General features: G+C 29.8%; 1 protein-coding gene across 2 annotated transcripts in view; it reads left to right on the top strand.

Annotated features, from left to right (window-relative positions):
• Window positions 1–23,848, top strand: part of LOC145265602 (receptor-type guanylate cyclase Gyc76C-like) — a 644,892-nt gene that overhangs the window by 400,984 nt on the left and 220,060 nt on the right. For both annotated transcript variants that reach the window (XM_080121613.1, XM_080121614.1), the window contains one exon: window positions 11,302–11,544. In XM_080121613.1, coding sequence (XP_079977739.1) covers window positions 11,302–11,544 — 243 coding nt within the window. The remainder of the gene's footprint in view (window positions 1–11,301; window positions 11,545–23,848) is intronic.

Genomic DNA, 23,848 nt, shown 5'->3' with positions numbered 1-23,848 from the left:
TTTCGTATGTGTGAAAAAAAAATTGGATGACAAAGGGGAGGTAACTATGATAAATTGTACCGGTAAAAGGGAGATAATCCGCCTGTCAAGCTTTATGATTCTGTTTTCTTTGTAAATTTCTAGTTACTTGCTCCCTAAGAAAGAAGAAATAAACACAAGGTTTGTTTTCAAGTGGGGAAATTTAGCTCCCTAAAAATTGACACTCTAGATTGATAGAAAAAAAAATGGTTTCTTTTGCAATTCACCAAAACTAAAAGATATCTTCGACTCCATACAAGACAACGCCAACAATCATCAGCGTATTATGACTCCTTCTAAATGGAAATGTCCCCAGAGAAGGCATGAAGCTACTTGACACACGAGCTAAAATTAATAATACACTAATGTAAAAAACAAGCGAAGGATACGTTTTAGATCGATATCAATTCTTCCCTCTTTGCTATAAACCTCATCCATGGAATATGAGAACTAAATGATAAAAATGAACGACGAAAGTTACAAGGCTGCAGAAAGTAAACTTCAAGTCGCAACTACTGATCCAAAGAATACAGCGGACAGTAGGACAAAAAAAGCAGGAGAATCGATTCTTTTTTACTGTCTTGTTGGTTATACTTGCTAGTTTTTTAAAAACAAGTCTCTATCTATCTATCTATCTATCTATCTATCGATCTATCTATCTCTATATATATTTCTGTGGAAATATACTTTATTTCCTTATAATATATACCAATCCTTATTTAAAAAGCTCAATGTAATTACAGAACAATATACTGAATGAATGACAAAAGTCTATATTCCAAATTTCATGATGTTGACCATCTTATAATTTATTCCTTTAATTCAGTTGACATTTACAATTCAATTTACAAACAGATACTGTCAATAATTGTAAATGTCAACTGAATAAAAGTGATAAATTATAAGATGGTCAACATCATGAACTTTGGAATATAGACTATTGTCATTCATTCACTATTTCCCCAAACAATTAACAACAAAATAAAAACCAAAAATAAATAAACCGAATCATAGCCTCCCCCCCGCCTCCAAACATAAGCGAGCACCCAACAGCTCAAGACATACTTACCAAGAAATCACCTCACCAACGAGACGCTAAAAACTTTAACACTAAAACTCGAATTTTAAAGTAACCCCCTCCTCCCACCCCCACATATTCCCCTCCCCCTCATGTATCCCTATGCCCTCAGCCACACCAGAAATGAACTTCCCAGACCATCCCCCACAAGTTCCTTAAACCCCAAAACTAAAACATTATCGACATACCAAACGCCCCCCCCCACCTTCCCTCCTTGTTCCCTTCCTCTCTTCCTCTTCCGCCCTCCTCGCATCCCCCCTGACCTCATTCATTCTTCCACTCTTTCATCCCAAAATAGCGAACATTTCTGTAAAAGTCTGAGGACGCCACAGACGGCCAAAAAAAAAAAAACGGCCGTGTAGCCGAAACAATAATGTAACTTAAAAGAAAGATACGGTAATAAAAACAAAACGTATATATATATATATATATATATATATATATATATATATATATATATATATATATATCTCAAAATGGCGTAATGTAAGCAAACAATAAGGTAATTGTAACATTTCTTCCAATTTTCGGATTTTTTAATCATGTCCAAACGTATTTTCTTTTCTTTTGGTGAATTGATAGTTGATATTTCTTCTGATGAGTTAAGGGTAAAATAAATTCATTGATTGATGTAATAATTAAACAAATGATTTTGTGCTACGAAACAGATACTGCCAAAAAGTATGAATGTCAACTTAAGGAATAAATTGTAAGATGGTCATCTTCATGAAATTTGGAATATAAACTTTTGTCATTAATTCATTTTATGCTCTGTAAGTACATTGAGCTTCTTAAGTAAGGATTGGGATATATAAAAAGGAAATATAAGTGAATAAAGAATATTTCCACAGAAAAATATATATCCACTGATATATAAAAGAAACTTTGTGAGTGTGTGTATGTCTGTGTGTGTAGGTGCGTTTTCTATGAACTCGGAAACAGCTGGGCTGATTAAAAAAAATTTGCAGGAAGATATATTATGAATGTGCACACATAAAAATATGTTTATGCGTATTGTACGATCAAACAACATATATATATATATATGTGTATATATATATATATATATATATATATATATATATATATGTATGTATTTGTGTGTGTGTTTGTGTGTGTGTGTGTGTGTGTGTGTGTGTGTGTGTGTGTGTGTGTGTGTGTATTAGGGTAGGTTGATTTTCAACTTTTCTTTGAAAATGTAAAAGGTTGAAGCAGAGAAAGTTGCACAAACATATGGGGAGTACAAATATAAAAAAAAAAACTAGATTTGTAGCATCAGGCATCGGATGCTAATTTGATTTTAAAGATCGTCTACTTTGAGACACGGAAAAATCCTTATTTGTGAAAGATTTGTATGAAATTATTTAGTATTTTGCAGTTTCAATCATAACAAGTTGTTTTATATATTTAAATAAACTATATAATGACTGATGTGCTAAATATTAAACAAAATTATAATTGCCCCCCCTCCATTGAGGTGGCGGCAATTACAAAATTTTATAAATGCTGCATTTTACTTTGTTTTATAACTGCAAAATTCAATTATTTTAACTATCAATGAAAAAAAGAAGTTTTTATTCTGTTCGGAAAAAAAGTCTTAATAAAACCTAAAACAAATTATTTATTTACCTCTAGGCAGTTATCGATGCTTGTATAAAAAAAAAAAAACAATTGGCAAGTAAAAAGCTATTTTTTTAACATAATATCAAAATTCTCCCTATAGGATCCCTTTGAAGCAAAAAATGGCCTCGTTTCATGGCATAAAATCTTAGCAATAATATGTCTACGTCTTGCTTCAAGTCCATAGACTGATTGGCAGGCTTCTGATGTCAATTTTACAGCCCTTTCCACACTTTTTGAATGTGCGGGCAAATCAGGTAACTCTGGCTTTCTGCGACCCATCAATAATTCCTGAAGGTCGTCATCTGATAATTCCTCAGTTAGTGCTGGCTCTGAAACTCCACTTTGAGAAAGGTCTATCAAATCTGACCAATGTAAAGCGCCAAAATTTATTGTTGATATATTTTTAAACGCTTTTTCATTGGTTCCTCACTCCTGAAAAAGAAAAGAGAAGTCAAATAATTTTGACTTGAACAAATGAACACAACTTTTATTTTAATTACTTTTTTTTAATTTAATAATTGAAAATGAATGTATAAATCGAAATAAACAATTTGATCAATTTTATATGACTGTTTACTTACCTAATGGTTAAAATTCTTCTTATAGCTTCTTCCCTCACTTCAATTTCATCTGATTTTAACATAGAGAACAGAATATTCTCTGGCAAAAGGGCAAAAGCATTAAACTGAAGATTGCTTAAAGCAATTTCCTGAATTTCTGAAGGCTGCTTTTTTATTTGCCCAATCATTTTAAAAATATACATTTGCTGCTTATGAAATTTATTATCCAGTTTAATTTCAAACCAACTAACTGCATAAACTTCTACAATAAAACTAATCAGCGGGTGCATTTTTCTGGTCAATTCAGATGGATAAATTTTACAGGCCCACAAACACATTAATCGGATTGCCAGAGTAACCCGTCTTGCCTGATTTAAAGGTGCGATCCTCCATGCTGCACACTGAGGGTCTACTTTACCCCTTGAAATACTAACAGCATACTCTAAAAGTAGTCTTTGGTCACCAGTGAGCTCATTTTCTGTTAGTTCAGAATACCTGCCCTCTAGAGGACTACTCACTGGTAAAAAGTCAACTTGGGGTAAATGATAGTAATTGTTGGCACAAAATTTTCCGAGTTGACCCGTAAATGATGTTGGGCTTCGTGCACTTCCATAAAGGGATTTAAATAATGCCCTAAAAGGAAGCTCATTCTGGTGTAGAGAACAGCCAATGGTGTGTATTTTTCTATGCAGCTTGTTTTCTAGTGAGGAAACTAGTCCTGATTTGCATCCAGTATTGGTGCTTGTGTTGTCTAAAAGGACATCCTTTAAAGTATTAACACTCTCATACTGTTCTAGAACTTTGTGAACTTCATCTGCCAGAACAGCACCAGTTGCTCCAACAGTAGGGATCACTCTATGTGTAAGATACTCCCCCTTACTTCCACAACCCATCTCCTTCGTAAATGTCAAGTGATGCTCTTGTCCTTTAGCTTTTCTTCGATTTTTGTTTCCTTTTTCATCGACAGTTTCCATGTAAAATAAAGTGTCTTTGTCGTGTTTCCCATCAACACCAATGCAGACAAGATTTTTAACTTTTTTGATTATGTTTTTGATAGGCATTATTTTTTATCTTTCTTTTTCTCTGTCAATTTTGGATTTATCAAGAAAAAAATTTTAAAAATCAATATTTGTTTTTAGAAGGCCCGCAACCTGTAGATCCAAAAGAAAAGCATTTGCAAGACTTGCACCTAGGTTTGACGAAACATCACCTCTGATGAGTTCAATGGCATAACGAGGAATTTTTATCAGGCTGTAAATACTCTTACACTCTTCCTCTGGTTCAAAACTTTCATCTGTTCCATCACTATTTTCTGATGTCAGAATGATATTCTGGTCATGGGATGTTGAAGGAATAGGCGGGGGGCGATGAATCAACTTGCTTTTCTCCTAACACAGTTAACTTTTTAGATTTTTCCACTGCAGCTTTATCAACAGGTCCGAGTTGAAAATTGCCTTTGGGTCCTATTTTATTTTTTTGGTCCTTCAAATACTCTCTCAGGAACCTGAATTAGAAAATTTGACAAATGTTTATTCTAATCTACGCTGATCTTAGAAATAAATTCTATTTCACGTAAAAGAATTGGAATTTCTTTCCTCATTGGTTTACATAAAATACAAGTATAGAAATTCATTTAATTTAAGATGTCTATGATTTTCATTAAAAAGATTTTTATTAATCAAACAAGAGAAATTTAAAAAAAAATAGAATAAACTTACCTTTTTTTATAGGACAGGTACAGACTATGGCTGACAATTTTCTTTTTTTCATTTAATATTTTTCTCATGACAACTTGCGATTGGCAGGTCACACGAACAAGATGAAATGTCAAATAATTTGTCAAGTTTATTGACCAGAAGACTTTGAAGGTAACCTTTCTGGGAGAAGCAAATCTCTGATTTAAAAAACCATAAAGCGGGAGACCAGTACCCGCATTAAGCTGGTCTGCAGTTTAACTTGTTGTTGGCTATCTTGCTCTTGCTTGTTGCTGTATCTCAACATTTTGAACCGAGAGAGAGAGAGAGACTTAGCTGTCGTACAAAGCTAAGACTCAGTAACATCATCTGTGTATAGATACTCCCCCAGACATTTGTCTATAAAAGTGGTCCTGTGGTGACGGAAAAGTTGTGACGCGTGGAGGCTTGAAATGCTGGAAGCATGTAATAATTGATCACAATGACCGTCTTCAGTGTCATGCCTGCTTGAGCGTGTGAATTCACCGGTAGGACTAAAACAAAAAAAAAAAAACCAAGTCATTTTTGGGCTCATGGACATTAAGTGTCTGAGGGAGTGGCACTCGTCTGACAAGACGTTGCAATCATCATGTATGCAGTTAAATTCACCGGTAGGACTAAAAAAAAAGTCATTTTTGGGCTCATGGACTTTAAGTGTCTGAGAGAGAGACACTCGTCTGACAAGACGTTGTAATCATCAATCATATATATATATATATATATATATATATATATATATATATATATATATATACTTGTACTTTTTTGTAGAAAAAGAAATCCCATACAGTGCTCTATTATTAGGGAAAAACCTTTCTCGAAATAAGAGCAATATATTTTTTTGTATAATATATACAGGAATTTACATCGGTAGTCGGTACCGACGGTTTCAAGCCCGGTAGTTGAGGACTGCTTTAAACGAGACTTAAACTGAATGATAGGGGGGGGGTATTTAAAGAAAAATAATAATATAGAAGACATCATCCCATACTTTTTAATTTATTGCTTCAAATTTATTACCTTATTAAAGTAGCATACACAAAAAAAAACAAAAAAAAAAAAAACGGTGTGCATATATAGAGTTCCGGTTCCGGTTAAAGACAGATGAGAGTCGGCTGAAGAGAGCCTGAGGCGGACATTAAGAGCAGTCCTCAACTACCGGGCTTGAAACCGTCGGTACCGACTACCGATGTAAATTCCTGTATATATTATACAAAAAAAAAATATATATATATATATATATATATATATATGTGTGTGTGTGTGTGTGTGTGTGTGTGTGTGTGTGTGTGAATTTGTCCATATCATCATCATTTACTACTCCAAAAGTGTTAGTCTCAACCAAACTGTTTATTTAAAAAAAAAAGAGTAAGCGTCTTTAATATATGTCGGTTGGACTGTGTTTACATTTGACTCGTCATCGATTTTATTTGTGAAATAATGTGTGAATTTGTCCATATCATCATCATTTTCTACTTCAAAAGTGATAGTCTTATATCGAAATTTTTTTGTAAAAATAAGAACAAGATGTAAATCCGTGCCATTTTTTTTTAATCGTGCTCATCACCATCGTCGTCGTCCTGATCATTGAGTATTTAAGACTTTTGGAATGTTCCTTCATGTGTATTATGTGTACGTATGTATATGCATATGTATGCATATGCGTATTTGTGTGCTACTATGTGTGTATGTGTTCATTTCCATGTGTGTGTGGGATGGAAAGGGCTCCCGTGGGGCGTGGTGAGGGCAGCCCCTCTGGGAGAAGCGGATCGCTAATTTAAAAAAAAAAACAAAGCGGGAGACCAGTACTCGCATTAAGCTGGTCTGCAGTTTTACTTGTTGCTGGCTATCTTGCTCTTGCTTGTTGCTAGATGTCAACATTTGGAACCGAGAAAGAGAGAGAGAGAGAGAGAGAGAGAGAGAGAGAGAGAGAGAGAGAGAGAGAGAGTGTGAGATTTAGCTGTCGTACAAAGCTAAAACTCTGTAACATCATCTTTGTATAGATACTCCCTCAGGCATTTGTCTATTAAAAAATAAATCCTGTGGCGATAAAAAAAGCTGTGGCGTGTGTACACCTGAAATGCTGGATGCATGTAACAATTAATCTGCCATCATTATATGTATCTATGTATGTATATGTGTATGTATATTTATATATGTATGTGTGTGTATATTTATATATGTACATGTGTGTTTGTATGTATTTATATCTATGTGTATATGTATGTATATGTGTCTATGTGTATATATGTTTGTGTGTGTATGTATATACATTTATATATGTTTGTATGCATGTATGTGTGTATATGCATATATTTGTATGTGTATGTATGCATGTGTGTATGTATATGTATGTGTATATGTGCATGTATGTGTGTCTGTGTATGAATGCATATATATGTATGTGTATGTATATGTAGGTAAGTATATGTATATATATGTGCATATGTGTACGTATGTGTATGTGTATGTGTAAGTATATGTGTGTATGTATTTGTATATGTGTGTGTATATGTGGATGTATATGTATGTATATGTGTATGCATGCATGTGGGTATGTATATGTATGTTTGTGTATTATGCATTGTGTATGTAGATGGGTATATATGAGCGTATGCTTATAGACATGTATGTATGTATGTATGTATGCATGTATATATTTATATGTATGTATACCAATGACCGTCTTGTGTGTGTTTGCATGTGTGTGTACGTATATATATATGTGTGCGTAATGTGTATTGTGTATGTATGCATGTATATATGTGTGTGATATGTGTACATATGTATGTGTGCGTGCGTGTATATATATGTATGTATACCAATGACCGTCTTTAGTGTCATGTCTACTTGAGCATGTGAATTCGCCGGCAGGACTATATTTTATTTTCGAGCTCATGAACTTTCAGTGTCTGAGGGAGTGGCACTCGTCTGACAAGACGTTGCAATCATCACATCATATATATATATGTGTGTGTGTGTGTGTGTGTGTGTGTGTGAGTAACTTGTTTCGTTGTTTATTATTTCATCGTGTGTGATTGAAAGTTTCAATTACTGACCATGAAACAGATCAGGTTGGAGCCAAAGACGTAGCCAACAACATTACGCTCAATTATTCAACTGTATAAAAATGCATTTTTTGTCTCGCAAGACAATGGATACCCTCTAAAATGGTCATCCATAATCTGAAGCAAAGCAAAGGTTGTGCAATCTCCAACGGCACATCGGAATAAATGTTGCTTAAGTTCAAGAAATTCTAGACAACTGGAATCATTGCTGTGATCAGCAGAGAATACCTGTTGTTGTTTTAGAGTTTTCTGTCTTCTAGAATATTGCTTGGTTGGTTGGTTGGTTGGTTGGTTTTGTTTTATGGCATATCAACCCTTTTCAGGTTATTTAATGGCAAATCCAGCGAATTTGAATATTTTGTTTTTAATAGAATATATTGTTTTTTTTTTGCAAATCGGTTTCTATTTAACCCATAGTTGGGCCCCTAACAGGTACTACCACTCCGGGTCAGAGTGAATTTAGGAGCAATGCAATTAAAGGGTGGTTCCACACTCCCCAAAGCCCGCAAGCTGGGGCCTCACCATTGAATAGAGTTTAAGTTCATATCCGGGACCTGTCCTCTAGAATAGTTGCCCTACCTAAACCTGGAAATTCTGACTAACCTACTATTCAACTTAAATCTATATGAAAATTGTACATAATAATTTTATCAAACAGACTTGTTAGAATAAGATTAAAAAGAGTTTTCGGTGGGTAGCTGATCTGTACAAGTCATGGACTTTAAAATTTTGCAAAGAGCAAAGATCTTTCTCATGTTGCCACGAAAAATTATGTGCGGGAATTTTTAAATATCCGATATTTTTATGGAGCAATTCCGGTTTCTAATTGGTTGCTAGTAGAACATGGATCTATTCGATTGGTCAGCTCGTATTACCAATGTCTATAAGTAGAACTTTGCAATTTTCTTTAATCAAACCACTATACCATATAAAAAATATTGCAACACTTTTCTACCTTACTTTGATTCTCGTTCTGAACCACTCTCTCATGCTGTCGTTGAAGTAAACGGTAAAAGGGAGATAATTCCCTGTCAAACCTTATGATTTTGTTTAGTTTTAAATTTCTAGTTACTTAGCTCCTCCTTGTGGAGGTTATTCATGGCCAAATTGCATGGATAATTTGGATTATTTTGATAATTTGGATAATTCGGATAATTTTGATAATTTTGATAATTTTGATAATTTTGATAATTTGGATTATTTTGATAATTTGGATTATTTTGATAATTTAGATTATTTTGATAATTTGGATAATTTGGATAATTTTGATAATTTTGATAATTTTGATAATTTGGATTATTTTGATAATTTGGATTATTTGGATAATTTTGATAATTTGGGTTATTAGGACTATTCACATGTTGAATGACATTCATACAATGTTTCGGATGATGTAACCTGCGATCATTATTGAGTGCATTTTGTCGAACTCGGGAATCTCTTTGAAAAAATATCTAAGAGAAAAAAAAAGAACATGACGCATGAAACGTCTCTGCAAAGTTGTTGGATTCGCCATTAAATATCCCAAAAAGGGTTGATATAGCGTAAAACAAAACGACCAACGATTTTCTCTTTTTATTGTCTGAATATTTAATATTTAATATTTAATGCCGTAGCGGTTATGGTAGTTTATTAACTCGTGATGAGTTAACGTACGAATGACACGAATGCAAATGACGAAGCTGATGCGCGAGGTGATGTCACCGAGGAGGAAGAGAAGGAAAAATGCAGAGAGGAAAAGGAAGCATGCGAGCGGGGAGAGCGACATAAAATACAAACTTTGAATCCCCCCCCCCAAAAAAATGTGCTATTAGTTGAACTGAAGACATTTTTTTAATTACATTTTCATCCCAAACAAGGCACATTGCCAGTTTGTTGTAGTGGCTACTATCAGGGACATAGGCATCAGGGGTACTGTGTAGGGAGTGGGCAGCAAGCTGTCGGTTCACGTTACAATTGAACTTCTGCATGTCAGTACAGTTGGGGAAGAAGGGACCTGGAAGGGAATTCCAAAGTCTAGCAGTTCTGGGGAAGAAACTACTGGAGTAGAAGGCTCTCTTACATCTAGGGATCTCTACTGTGAAGGGGTGGGATTTTGCTGCTTGCCGGGTTTGTCGGGGGTATTTACGTCGAAGGGGCACAAGGGCTTGCAGTTCGTCAGAGCATTCACCGTTAAAGTACTTGTAGAACAGGTAGAGGGATGCAACATTTCGTCAATGGGACAGAGGCTGAAGTTTAGATGACAGTTCAGGACTTATCAGATTGGCAACTCTTTTTTGAACCTTGTCTAGGAGCGAGAGACTAATAGCAGATGCACCAGCCCAAATATGATAACAATACTCCATACATGGGCGAATGGTGGCCTTATAGAGGTATAGGATACTTTCGGGTGTTAGTATCTTTCTAGCACGGTAGAGAGAATCCCTCTTCTTCGTGGCGGTCCTGGCAATGCTCTCAATGTAATTGTTCCAACTCATGTTTCCTGTGAGCATTAGGTCTAGGAGTTTAAAAGATGTACTTTCAGATAAAGAGTCATTGGCCATTGCTATTGGTGGTAGGGAAGGTTTCTTGTAATTATTGAAGGAGACAAGTTTAGTCAGCATTGAATGTGACTATCAGACATAGCGGAAATGAAAAAGAAATATAGGAAAAAAAAATTCCCCCACTCTATATCTGTGCCTAAATCAAAACGCGGATTCCATGAACAAAGCTTCTTTCTTAGAACTGCACGCCTGTGGAACTCTGTTCCGTCTGCCTGCTTCCCACCGGACTACAACCTGGATGTGTTCAAGTCCAACATTAACAAATTCCTAATGAACCGCCCCCTTAAGTAAACACTCCATCAAATCTCCACACTAACGTAATGTACTTGCAATAACCCTTATCCCTGAGTGGCTTCCGGGCCTTGATAAGTGGTGATCACTGTGTAAAAAAAAAAAAACGCGTGGCGGCGACTGGATTTGAGGTGTCGACGCTGGAGAAGAAAAAGCACATGTGCGACACAGCAGAGTTTTGTTAACCACATGACGAACGAAGAGACTTATAAAACTAAGATGAAGGTGTTTGGAAAGTACCACGAATAAATGCCTTTTTATTTTAACTAAAAATCCGAGTGGAATTTCCTCTCTTTATTCCTTTGAGAAAATGTTACATTTTGCTTAACCTCTTTGATAATTTTTCTATTTCCATTGATTTTCTTCTTTTTTTTTTTTCTTTCGCAGCCTTGGTTGAAGTCCCTTAGCGCTGGTGCCAATCTACTTGGAAAAAGGGACGATTCTCCTATCTCGCAGGTGAACGGGGCTTTCAGGTCAAGCCAAGTGTCCCTCAGTTCTCATCTAGATGTCAACGGAGGTCGCCATTTGTACACCCGTGTCGGTACCTACAAAGCACAGATCGTGGCCGTCCGTAAAGTGAATAAGAGACAAGTCGAATTAACGCGGACGATGAGAAAAGAACTCAAAATCGTGAGTCCAAAGTTACAACTTATTTCATATGTGTTAATTTTCAATGCAAATTGCCCAAGACAAGACATGAAGCCACCTGATGTAAAGAGTCAAATGAGAAAAATACTGCTTAAAGGTCGAAAACAGGAGTAAGTTAATTAAGCCAACATAAAATTAAATAGAACAAGAAAAAATATTACAGTCATGTTTTTACTGATTCCATATTTCGTTGTAGTTATAAAACTTTGTCAAGAATAGTATATATTGAACAGAGATTTGTCAAGAATAATATATATTGACCATAGATTTGCCAAGAATAATATATATTGAACAGAGATTTTCAAGAATAATATATATTGAACAGAGATTTGTCAAGAATAATATATATTGAACAGAGATTTGTCAAGAATAATATATATTGAACAGAGATTTGTCAAGAATAATATATATTGAACAGAGATTTGTCAAGAATAATATATATTGAACAGAGATTTGTCAAGAATAATATAGACTGAACAGAGATTTATCAAGAATAATATATATTGAACAGAGATTTGTCAAGAATAATATATATATTGAACAGAGATTTGTCAAGAATAATATATATTGAACAAAGATTTGTAAAGAATAATATATATTGAACAGAGATTTGTCAAGAATAATATATACTGAACAGAGATATGTCAAGAATAATATATATTGAACAGAGATTTGTCAAGAATAATATATATTGAACAGAGATTTGTCAAGAATAATATATATTGAACAGAGATTTGTAAAGAATAATATATATTGAACAGAGATTTTCAAGAATAATATATATTGAACAGAGATTTGTCAAGAATAATATATATTGAACAGAGATTTGTCAAGAATATTATATATTGAACAGAGATTTGTCAAGAATAATATATATTGAACAGAGATTTGTCAAGAATAATATATATTGAACAGAGATTTGTCAAGAATAATATAGACTGAACAGAGATTTATCAAGAATAATATATATTGAACAGAGATTTGTCAAGAATAATATATATATTGAACAGAGATTTGTCAAGAATAATATATATTGAACAAAGATTTGTAAAGAATAATATATATTGAACAGAGATTTGTCAAGAATAATATATACTGAACAGAGATATGTCAAGAATAATATATATTGAACAGAGATTTGTCAAGAATAATATATATTGAACAGAGATTTGTCAAGAATAATATATATTGAACAGAGATTTGTAAAGAATAATATGTATTGAACAGAGATTTGTCAAAAATAATATATATTGAACAGAGATTTGTCAAGAATAATATATATTGAACAGAGATTTGTCAAGAATAATATATATTGAACAGAGATTTGTCAAGAATAATATATATTGAACAGAGATTTGTCAAGAATAATATATATTGAACAGAGATTTGTCAAGAATAATATATATTGAACAGAGATTTGTCAAGAATAATATATATTGAACAGAGATTTGTCAAGAATAATATATATTGAACAGAGATTTGTCAAGAATAATATATATTGAACAGAGATTTGTCAATAATAATATATATAGGTAACAGAAATTTGTCAAGAATAATATATATTGAACAGAGATTTGTCAAGAATAATATATATTGAACAGAGATTTGTCAAGAATAATATATATTGAATAGAGATTTGTCAAGAATAATATATATTGAACAGAGATTTGTCAAGAATAATATATATTGAACAGAGATTTGTCAAGAATAATATATATTGAACAGAGATTTGTCAAGAATAATGTATATTGAACAGAGCTTTGTCAAGAATAATATATATTGAACAGAGATTTGTCAAGTATAGTATATATTGAACAGAGATTTGCCAAGAATAATATATATTGAACAGAGATTTGTCAAGAATTATATATATTGAACAGAGATTTGTCAAGAATAATATATATTGAACAGAGATTTGTCAAAAATAATATATATTGAACAGAGATTTGTCAAGAATAATATATATTGAACAGAGATTTGTCAAGAATAATATCTATTGAATAGAGATTTGTCAAGAATAATATATACTGAACAGAGATTTGTCAAGAATAATATATATTGAACAGAGATTTGCCAAGAATAATATATACTGAACAGAGATTTGTCAAGAATAATATATACTGAACAGAGATTTGTCAAGGATAATATATATTGAACAGAGATATGTCAAGAATAATATATATTGAACAGAGATTTGTCAAGAATAATATATATTGAACAGAGATTTGTCAAGAATAATATATATTGAACAGAGATTTGTCAAGAATAATATATATTGAACAGAGATTTGTCAAGAATAATATATATTGAACAGAGATTTGTCAAGAATAATATATACTGAACAGAGATTTGTCAAGAATAATATATATTGAACAGAGATTTGTCAAGAATAATATATATTGAACAGAGATTTGTCAAGAATAATATATATTGAACAGAGATTTGTCAAGAATAATATATATTGAACAGAGATTTGTCAAGAAAATTATATACTGAACAGAGATTTGTCAAGAATAATATATATTGGACAGAGATTTGCCAAGAATAATATATACTGAACAGAGATTTGTCAAGAATAATATATATTGACCAGAGATATGTCAAGAATAATATATATTGAACAGAGATTTTCAAGAATAATATATATTGAACAGAGATTTGTCAAGAATAATATATATTGAACAGAGATTTGTCAAGAATAATATATATTGAACAGAGATTTGTACAGAATAATATATATTGAACAGAGATTTGTCAAGAAAAATATATATTGAACAGAGATTTGTCAAGAATAATATATACTGAACAGAGATTTTCAAGAATAATATATATTTAACAGAGATTTGTCAAGAATAATATATATTGAACAGAGATTTGTCAAGAATAATATATACTGAACAGAGATTTGTAAAGAATAATATATATTGAACAGAGATTTGTCAAGAATAATATATATTGAACAGAGATTTGTCAAGAATAATATATATTGAACAGAGATTTGTCAAGAATAATATATATTGAACAGAGATTTGTCAAGAATAATATATATTGAACAGAGATTTGTCAAGAATAATATATATTGAACAGAGATTTGTCAAGAATAATATATATTGAACAGAGATTTGTAAAGAATAATATATATATTGAACAGAGATTTGTAAAGAATAATATATATTGAACAGAGATTTTCAAGAATAATATATACTGAACAGAGATTTGTAAAGAATAATATATATTGAACAGAGATTTGTCAAGAATAATATATATTGAACAAAGATTTGTAAAGAATAATATATATTGAACAGAGATTTGTCAAGAATAATATATACTGAACAGAGATATGTCAAGAATAATATATATTGAACAGAGATTTGTCAAGAATAATATATATTGAACAGAGATTTGTCAAGAATAATATATATTGAACAGAGATTTGTAAAGAATAATATGTATTGAACAGAGATTTGTCAAAAATAATATATATTGAACAGAGATTTGTCAAGAATAATATATATTGAACAGAGATTTGTCAAGAATAATATATATTGAACAGAGATTTGTCAAGAATAATATATATTGAACAGAGATTTGTCAAGAATAATATATATTGAACAGAGATTTGTCAAGAATAATATATATTGAACAGAGATTTGTCAAGAATAATATATATTGAACAGAGATTTGTCAAGAATAATATATATTGAACAGAGATTTGTCAAGAATAATATATATTGAACAGAGATTTGTCAATAATAATATATATAGGTAACAGAAATTTGTCAAGAATAATATATATTGAACAGAGATTTGTCAAGAATAATATATATTGAACAGAGATTTGTCAAGAATAATATATATTGAATAGAGATTTGTCAAGAATAATATATATTGAACAGAGATTTGTCAAGAATAATATATATTGAACAGAGATTTGTCAAGAATAATATATATTGAACAGAGATTTGTCAAGAATAATGTATATTGAACAGAGCTTTGTCAAGAATAATATATATTGAACAGAGATTTGTCAAGTATAGTATATATTGAACAGAGATTTGCCAAGAATAATATATATTGAACAGAGATTTGTCAAGAATTATATATATTGAACAGAGATTTGTCAAGAATAATATATATTGAACAGAGATTTGTCAAAAATAATATATATTGAACAGAGATTTGTCAAGAATAATATATATTGAACAGAGATTTGTCAAGAATAATATCTATTGAATAGAGATTTGTCAAGAATAATATATACTGAACAGAGATTTGTCAAGAATAATATATATTGAACAGAGATTTGCCAAGAATAATATATACTGAACAGAGATTTGTCAAGAATAATATATACTGAACAGAGATTTGTCAAGGATAATATATATTGAACAGAGATATGTCAAGAATAATATATATTGAACAGAGATTTGTCAAGAATAATATATATTGAACAGAGATTTGTCAAGAATAATATATATTGAACAGAGATTTGTCAAGAATAATATATATTGAACAGAGATTTGTCAAGAATAATATATATTGAACAGAGATTTGTCAAGAATAATATATACTGAACAGAGATTTTCAAGAATAATATATATTGAACAGAGATTTGTCAAGAATAATATATATTGAACAGAGATTTGTCAAGAATAATATATATTGAACAGAGATTTGTCAAGAATAATATATATTGAACAGAGATTTGTCAAGAAAATTATATACTGAACAGAGATTTGTCAAGAATAATATATATTGGACAGAGATTTGCCAAGAATAATATATACTGAACAGAGATTTGTCAAGAATAATATATATTGACCAGAGATATGTCAAGAATAATATATATTGAACAGAGATTTTCAAGAATAATATATATTGAACAGAGATTTGTCAAGAATAATATATATTGAACAGAGATTTGTCAAGAATAATATATATTGAACAGAGATTTGTACAGAATAATATATATTGAACAGAGATTTGTCAAGAATAATATATATTGAACAGAGATTTGTCAAGAATAATATATACTGAACAGAGATTTTCAAGAATAATATATATTTAACAGAGATTTGTCAAGAATAATATATATTGAACAGAGATTTGTCAAGAATAATATATACTGAACAGAGATTTGTAAAGAATAATATATATTGAACAGAGATTTGTCAAGAATAATATATATTGAACAGAGATTTGTCAAGAATAATATATATTGAACAGAGATTTGTCAAGAATAATATATATTGAACAGAGATTTGTCAAGAATAATATATATTGAACAGAGATTTGTCAAGAATAATATATATTGAACAGAGATTTGTCAAGAATAATATATATTGAACAGAGATTTGTAAAGAATAATATATATATTGAACAGAGATTTGTAAAGAATAATATATATTGAACAGAGATTTTCAAGAATAATATATACTGAACAGAGATTTGTAAAGAATAATATATATTGAACAGAGATTTGTCAAGAATAATATATATTGAACAGAGATTTGTCAAGTATAGTATATATTGAACAGAGATTTGCCAAGAATAATATATATTGAACAGAGATTTGTCAAGAATAATATATATATTGAACAGAGATTTGTCAAGAATAATATATATTGAACAGAGATTTTCAAGAATAATATATATTGAACAGAGATTTGTCAAGAATAATATATATTGAACAGAGATTTGTCAAGAATAATATATATTGAACAGAGATTTGTCAAGAATAATATATATTGAACAGAGATTTGTCAAGAATAATATATACTGAACAGAGATTTTCAAGAATAATATATATTTAACAGAGATTTGTCAAGAATAATATATATTGAACAGAGATTTGTCAAGAATAATATATATTGAACAGAGATTTGTCAAGAATAATATATATTGAACAGAGATTTGTCAAGAATAATATATATTGAACAGAGATTTGTCAAGAATAATATATATTGAACAGAGATTTGTCAAGAATAATATATACTGAACAGAGATTTTCAAGAATAATATATATTTAACAGAGATTTGTCAAGAATAATATATATTGAACAGAGATTTGTCAAGAATAATATATACTGAACAGAGATTTGTAAAGAATAATATATATTGAACAGAGATTTGTCAAGAATAATATATATTGAACAGAGATTTGTCAAGAATAATATATATTGAACAGAGATTTGTCAAGAATAATATATATTGAACAGAGATTTGTCAAGAATAATATATATTGAACAGAGATTTGTCAAGAATAATATATATTGAACAGAGATTTGTAAAGAATAATATATATTGAACAGAGATTTGTCAATAATAATATATATTGAACAGAGATTTGCCAAGAATAATATATATTGAACAGAGATTTGTCAAGAATAATATATATTGAACAGAGATTTGTCAAGAATAATATATATTGAACAGAGATTTGTAAAGAATAATATATATTGAACAGAGATTTGTCAAGAATAATATATATTGAACAGAGATTTGTCAAGAATAATATATATTGAACAGAGATTTGTAAAGAATAATATATATTGAACAGAGATTTGCCAAGAATAATATATATTGAACAGAGATTTGTCAAGAATAATATATATTGAACAGAGATTTGTCAAGAATAATATATATTGAACAGAGATTTGTCAAGAATAATATATACTGAACAGAGATTTTCAAGAATAATATATATTGAACAGAGATTTGTCAAGAATAATATATATTGAACAGAGATTTGTCAAGAATAATATATATTGAACAGAGATTTGTCAAGAATAATATATATTGAACAGAGATTTGTAAAGAATAATATATATTGAACAGAGATTTGTAAAGAATAATATATATTGAACAGAGATTTGTCAAGAATAATATATATTGAACAGAGATTTGTAAAGAATAATATATATTGAACAGAGATTTGCCAAGAATAATATATATTGAACAGAGATTTGTCAAGAATAATATATATTGAACAGAGATTTGTCAAGAATAATATATATTGAACAGAGATTTGTCAAGAATAATATATACTGAACAGAGATTTTCAAGAATAATATATATTGAACAGAGATTTGTCAAGAATAATATATATTAAACAGAGATTTGTAAAGAATAATATATATTGAACAGAGATTTGCCAAGAATAATATATATTGAACAGAGATTTGTCAAGAATAATATATATTGAACAGAGATTTGTCAAGAATAATATATACTGAACAGAGATTTGTCAAGAATAATATATATTGAACAGAGATTTGTCAAGAATAATATATATTGAACAGAGATTTGTCAAGAATAATATATATTGAACAGAGATTTGTCAAGAATAATATATATTGAACAGAGATTTGTAAAGAATAATATATATTGAACAGAGATTTGTCAATAATAATATATATTGAACAGAGATTTGCCAAGAATAATATATATTGAACAGAGATTTGTCAAGAATAATATATATTGAACAGAGATTTGTCAAGAATAATATATATTGAACAGAGATTTGTAAAGAATAATATATATTGAACAGAGATTTGTCAAGAATAATATATATTGAACAGAGATTTGTCAAGAATAATATATATTGAACAGAGATTTGTAAAGAATAATATATATTGAACAGAGATTTGCCAAGAATAATATATATTGAACAGAGATTTGTCAAGAATAATATATATTGAACAGAGATTTGTCAAGAATAATATATATTGAACAGAGATTTGTCAAGAATAATATATACTGAACAGAGATTTTCAAGAATAATATATATTGAACAGAGATTTGTCAAGAATAATATATATTGAACAGAGATTTGTCAAGAATAATATATATTGAACAGAGATTTGTCAAGAATAATATATATTGAACAGAGATTTGTCAAGAATAATATATATTGAACAGAGATTTGTCAAGAATAATATATATTGAACAGAGATTTGTCAAGAATAATATATACTGAACAGAGATTTTCAAGAATAATATATATTTAACAGAGATTTGTCAAGAATAATATATATTGAACAGAGATTTGTCAAGAATAATATATACTGAACAGAGATTTGTAAAGAATAATATATATTGAACAGAGATTTGTCAAGAATAATATATATTGAACAGAGATTTGTCAAGAATAATATATATTGAACAGAGATTTGTCAAGAATAATATATATTGAACAGAGATTTGTCAAGAATAATATATATTGAACAGAGATTTGTCAAGAATAATATATATTGAACAGAGATTTGTAAAGAATAATATATATTGAACAGAGATTTGTCAATAATAATATATATTGAACAGAGATTTGCCAAGAATAATATATATTGAACAGAGATTTGTCAAGAATAATATATATTGAACAGAGATTTGTCAAGAATAATATATATTGAACAGAGATTTGTAAAGAATAATATATATTGAACAGAGATTTGTCAAGAATAATATATATTGAACAGAGATTTGTCAAGAATAATATATATTGAATAGAGGTTTGTCAAGAATAATATATACTTAACAGAGATTTGTCAAGAATAATATATATTGAACAGAGATTTGTCAAGAATAATATATATTGAACAGAGATTTGTCAAGAATAATATATATTGAACAGAGATTAGTCAAGAATAATATATATTGAACAGAGATTTGTACAGAATAATATATATTGAACAGAGATTTGTCAAGAATAATATATATTGAACAGAGATTTGTCAAGAATAATATATACTGAACAGAGATTTGTCAAGAATAATATATATTGAACAGAGATTTGTCAAGAATAATATATATTGAACAGAGATTTGTCAAGAATAATATATATTGAACAGAGATTTGTCAAGAATAATATATATTGAACAGAGATTTGTACAGAATAATATATATTGAACAGAGATTTGTCAAGAATAATATATATTGAACAGAGATTTGTCAAGAATAATATATATTGAACAGAGATTTGTAAAGAATAATATATACTGAACAGAGATTTGTAAAGAATAATATATATTGAACAGAGATTTGTCAAGAATAATATATACTGAACAGAGATTTGTCAAGAATAATATATATTGAACAGAGATTATCAAGAATAAGTCATATACGTTAGATGTGTTTGTTCCGTCATATAAGCGTTGAGTTTGAATAAAATAAAATACGTATTAGATAGGAGCACACCCACTCCTTACGTGAATAACGCGTGACCAACGCACCGTTCGGACATTTGAAAATACTACCGTGAAATACAACAAACGGATTTCTACTGATTCTCTGCCCCAACAACAACATGGCAAAAAAAAAAAAAAAAAGAAAAAAAATACTGAGAACGAAGTTTTACTTCGAAATATATTTATACATTTCAACAAAAATAACGAATTGAAAACACCGTGGATTACAGAAAAGGTTCCATTTGAAATTCCATACAGATACCCGATCACGACAAAATGCATTTGGAGAAAGTCGGAGATTACATCGGCTGAAATATTGTGAGAATAACAACCAAGATGAGAACAGTAGTCCGAGTAATTCAAAATCAAAAATAAAATGTCAGAATTTGTTGCTCCATTAAGGTTTGAGCGTCTAATTTACTCTAATTTTTTTTTAAACGTACAATTGGATTGACAGTTATTATGGCTAAGAGCAACTAGAGGATGAAGCTTAATGGGACAGGGATGATTGTAAGCCGAAAAAATGGTGACTACTAAGAGAGTGCTAGCATTGATAAAAGGCGTAACTTTCGTTTAAATATTATGAGGCAGTTAATGATAGAAACTTAAGACAGCCAACAGGAAAGCAATCCCTAGATAACGCGTTCCACGGTTGGGAAGCACTTAGAAAAAATCTCTCTCTATTCAAATTCTGCTAGGCACTTGAAAGAAAAAAGGGTAGTCACTTATCGTTGTGATAGCAGGGCGAGTTCTTACTGTGAATGTCACATAAGAAGCAACCAAGTACTGGAGCTCAGCCGAGCACCTTCCGTGGAAATACCGAAATAGTAGAAAGAGACTAGCTAGTCTCCTATAGATGAATACTTTTTTCTACAGCGTTTTGGTTAAAATAATGTCAAAGATACTTTAACTGCGGAACCGTGAAGCAATGGTTGCTAAATCTCTGCCCAAACATCTTGATATCATGTTTGGAGAAGTCTAAGATAATCAGAAAAAAATATATTGACGTTGTGTTCACGGATCTTAATTTTCTTTGGCTAAGTAGACTACGCCACAATTTCACTTCAGGATATAAATAAGAGTGATGTGATATTTCCGGGAGGATTTGAACAACGTACGCCGAACCCACATGCCGTATTGGTAACCATTACGCAACCGACGCTTTCGAGTTATTTACGTTTGAGTGAAGCAGATTTCACAACTTCAAACAGCCAATCACGTCTTCTTGCTAACATTAGAAACGCTAAATTTAAACGATAATTTCAATTTAATACCCACCATTCCGGTGCACTAGAATATCGACACTTCGTCACGACCCCACACTGAGTGTTTATACACACACACACACACACACACACACACACACACACACACACACACACACACACACACACACACACACACACACACATATATATGTGTGTGTGTGTGCGTGAGTGTGTGTGTGCGTTTTCTCGATGTAGACATTGCTAAATCGCTTTCTTAAATCTCGCTCTCTCCTTTTCGCTTTCTTTCTCTTTCTCTCTATCTATCGATCCATCTATATATATATATATATATATATATATATATATATATATATATATATATATATATATATATATATATAAGTCCGATGAGATGACAACCTCGGAAATTTTTGACAATATATATATATATATATATATATATATATATATATATAATTTTAAAATACTTACAGACACTAGTGGTTCATCCTTTCGGGAATCATCAGTGCACGGTGTCACGATTAAGCCCGTTAAATAAGGAAAAAGTTATAGCCCGTTGACTTAGGAAAAGTGCTCAATGTCAAATTAATGGTTGAACAGAGTTAAATAACGAGATAAATTTGTGTAAATTTTTGCATTAAATACGAAGTCGTATTAATTCTTAACTTTGCATCGAACGGATACCATAATACTTAATTCACTGCACCTTATCATAACAAAGGATCCTACGAAATTTAAGCCAGACCAGCGCAATAGCTTCCGAGAAAAAGTTCGAGTAAATATGGTATTGTTGTGACTAATCCCTATTAATCAATTGCATTGAACGGATACCATAATAGTTAATTGAACCTTATCATAATAGACTTCAAAAGCTAGTAAAATATAAAACCAATTGAACTAAATAAACAACTCAGAATGGCTTATAATACAATTAAGTATAAATTTTTGGGATTAAGATAATTAAAACGCCAAATATCGTTGAATAAATAAAATTGGCAATTCTGAGTTATCCCCCTTGAAACACATTTTACTGCTTATTTCTCCGAAGTGTAAATAAAAAATCACAATAATAAATACTAATATTCAACATCCTAAGTTACTTGCTGGGAATATAAATGTATTTTATTTTTTTTATTATACAGAAAACAATAACATTGCAGTAGATTCGTAAGAGCAATAGACTTCCCAGGTAAAAATTAAAATTGATATGTAACACGGGAAAAACACAAGATACAAAACCTTTTTTTTTCTGGGAGAGTTTAAAACAGAGATTAAACGTGAAATACAACCGAATCACCTAAAGTTGAGAAAAAATAAAACACACACAAAAAAATAAAAAAATTAATAAACTAAAAAAATAAAACACACAAAAAAACTAAAATAAATAAATAAAATTAATAAACTAAAAAAGCAAAACACACACAAAAAATTAATAAACAAAAAAATAAAACACACAAAAAAAACTAAAAAAACTAAATACAATTAATAAACTAAAAACCTAAACACAGACAAAAAAATTAATAAACTAAAAAAATAAAACACACAAAAAACTAAAATAACTAAATTAAATTAATAAACTAAAAACAAAACACACACACAAAAATAATAAACTAAAAAAAATAAAACACACAAAAAAACTAAAATAAATAAATAAAATTAATAAACTAAAAAAACAAAACACACAAAAAAAATTAATAAACTAAAAAAAATAAAACACACAAAAAAACTAAAATAAATAAATAAAATTAATAAACTAAAAAACAAAACACACACAAAAAAATTAATAAACTAACAAAAATAAAACACACAAAAAACTAAAATAAATATATAAAATTAATAAACTAAAAAAAAAACACACACACAAAAAAATAA

Source organism: Euprymna scolopes, chromosome 40 (assembly GCF_053919585.1).
Source record: "Euprymna scolopes isolate OS-2025 chromosome 40, ASM5391958v1, whole genome shotgun sequence".
Lineage (NCBI taxonomy): Eukaryota > Metazoa > Mollusca > Cephalopoda > Sepiida > Sepiolidae > Euprymna > Euprymna scolopes.
Note: the sequence above shows the minus strand (reverse complement) of the source record. Positions and strands in the feature narration are given on the sequence as shown.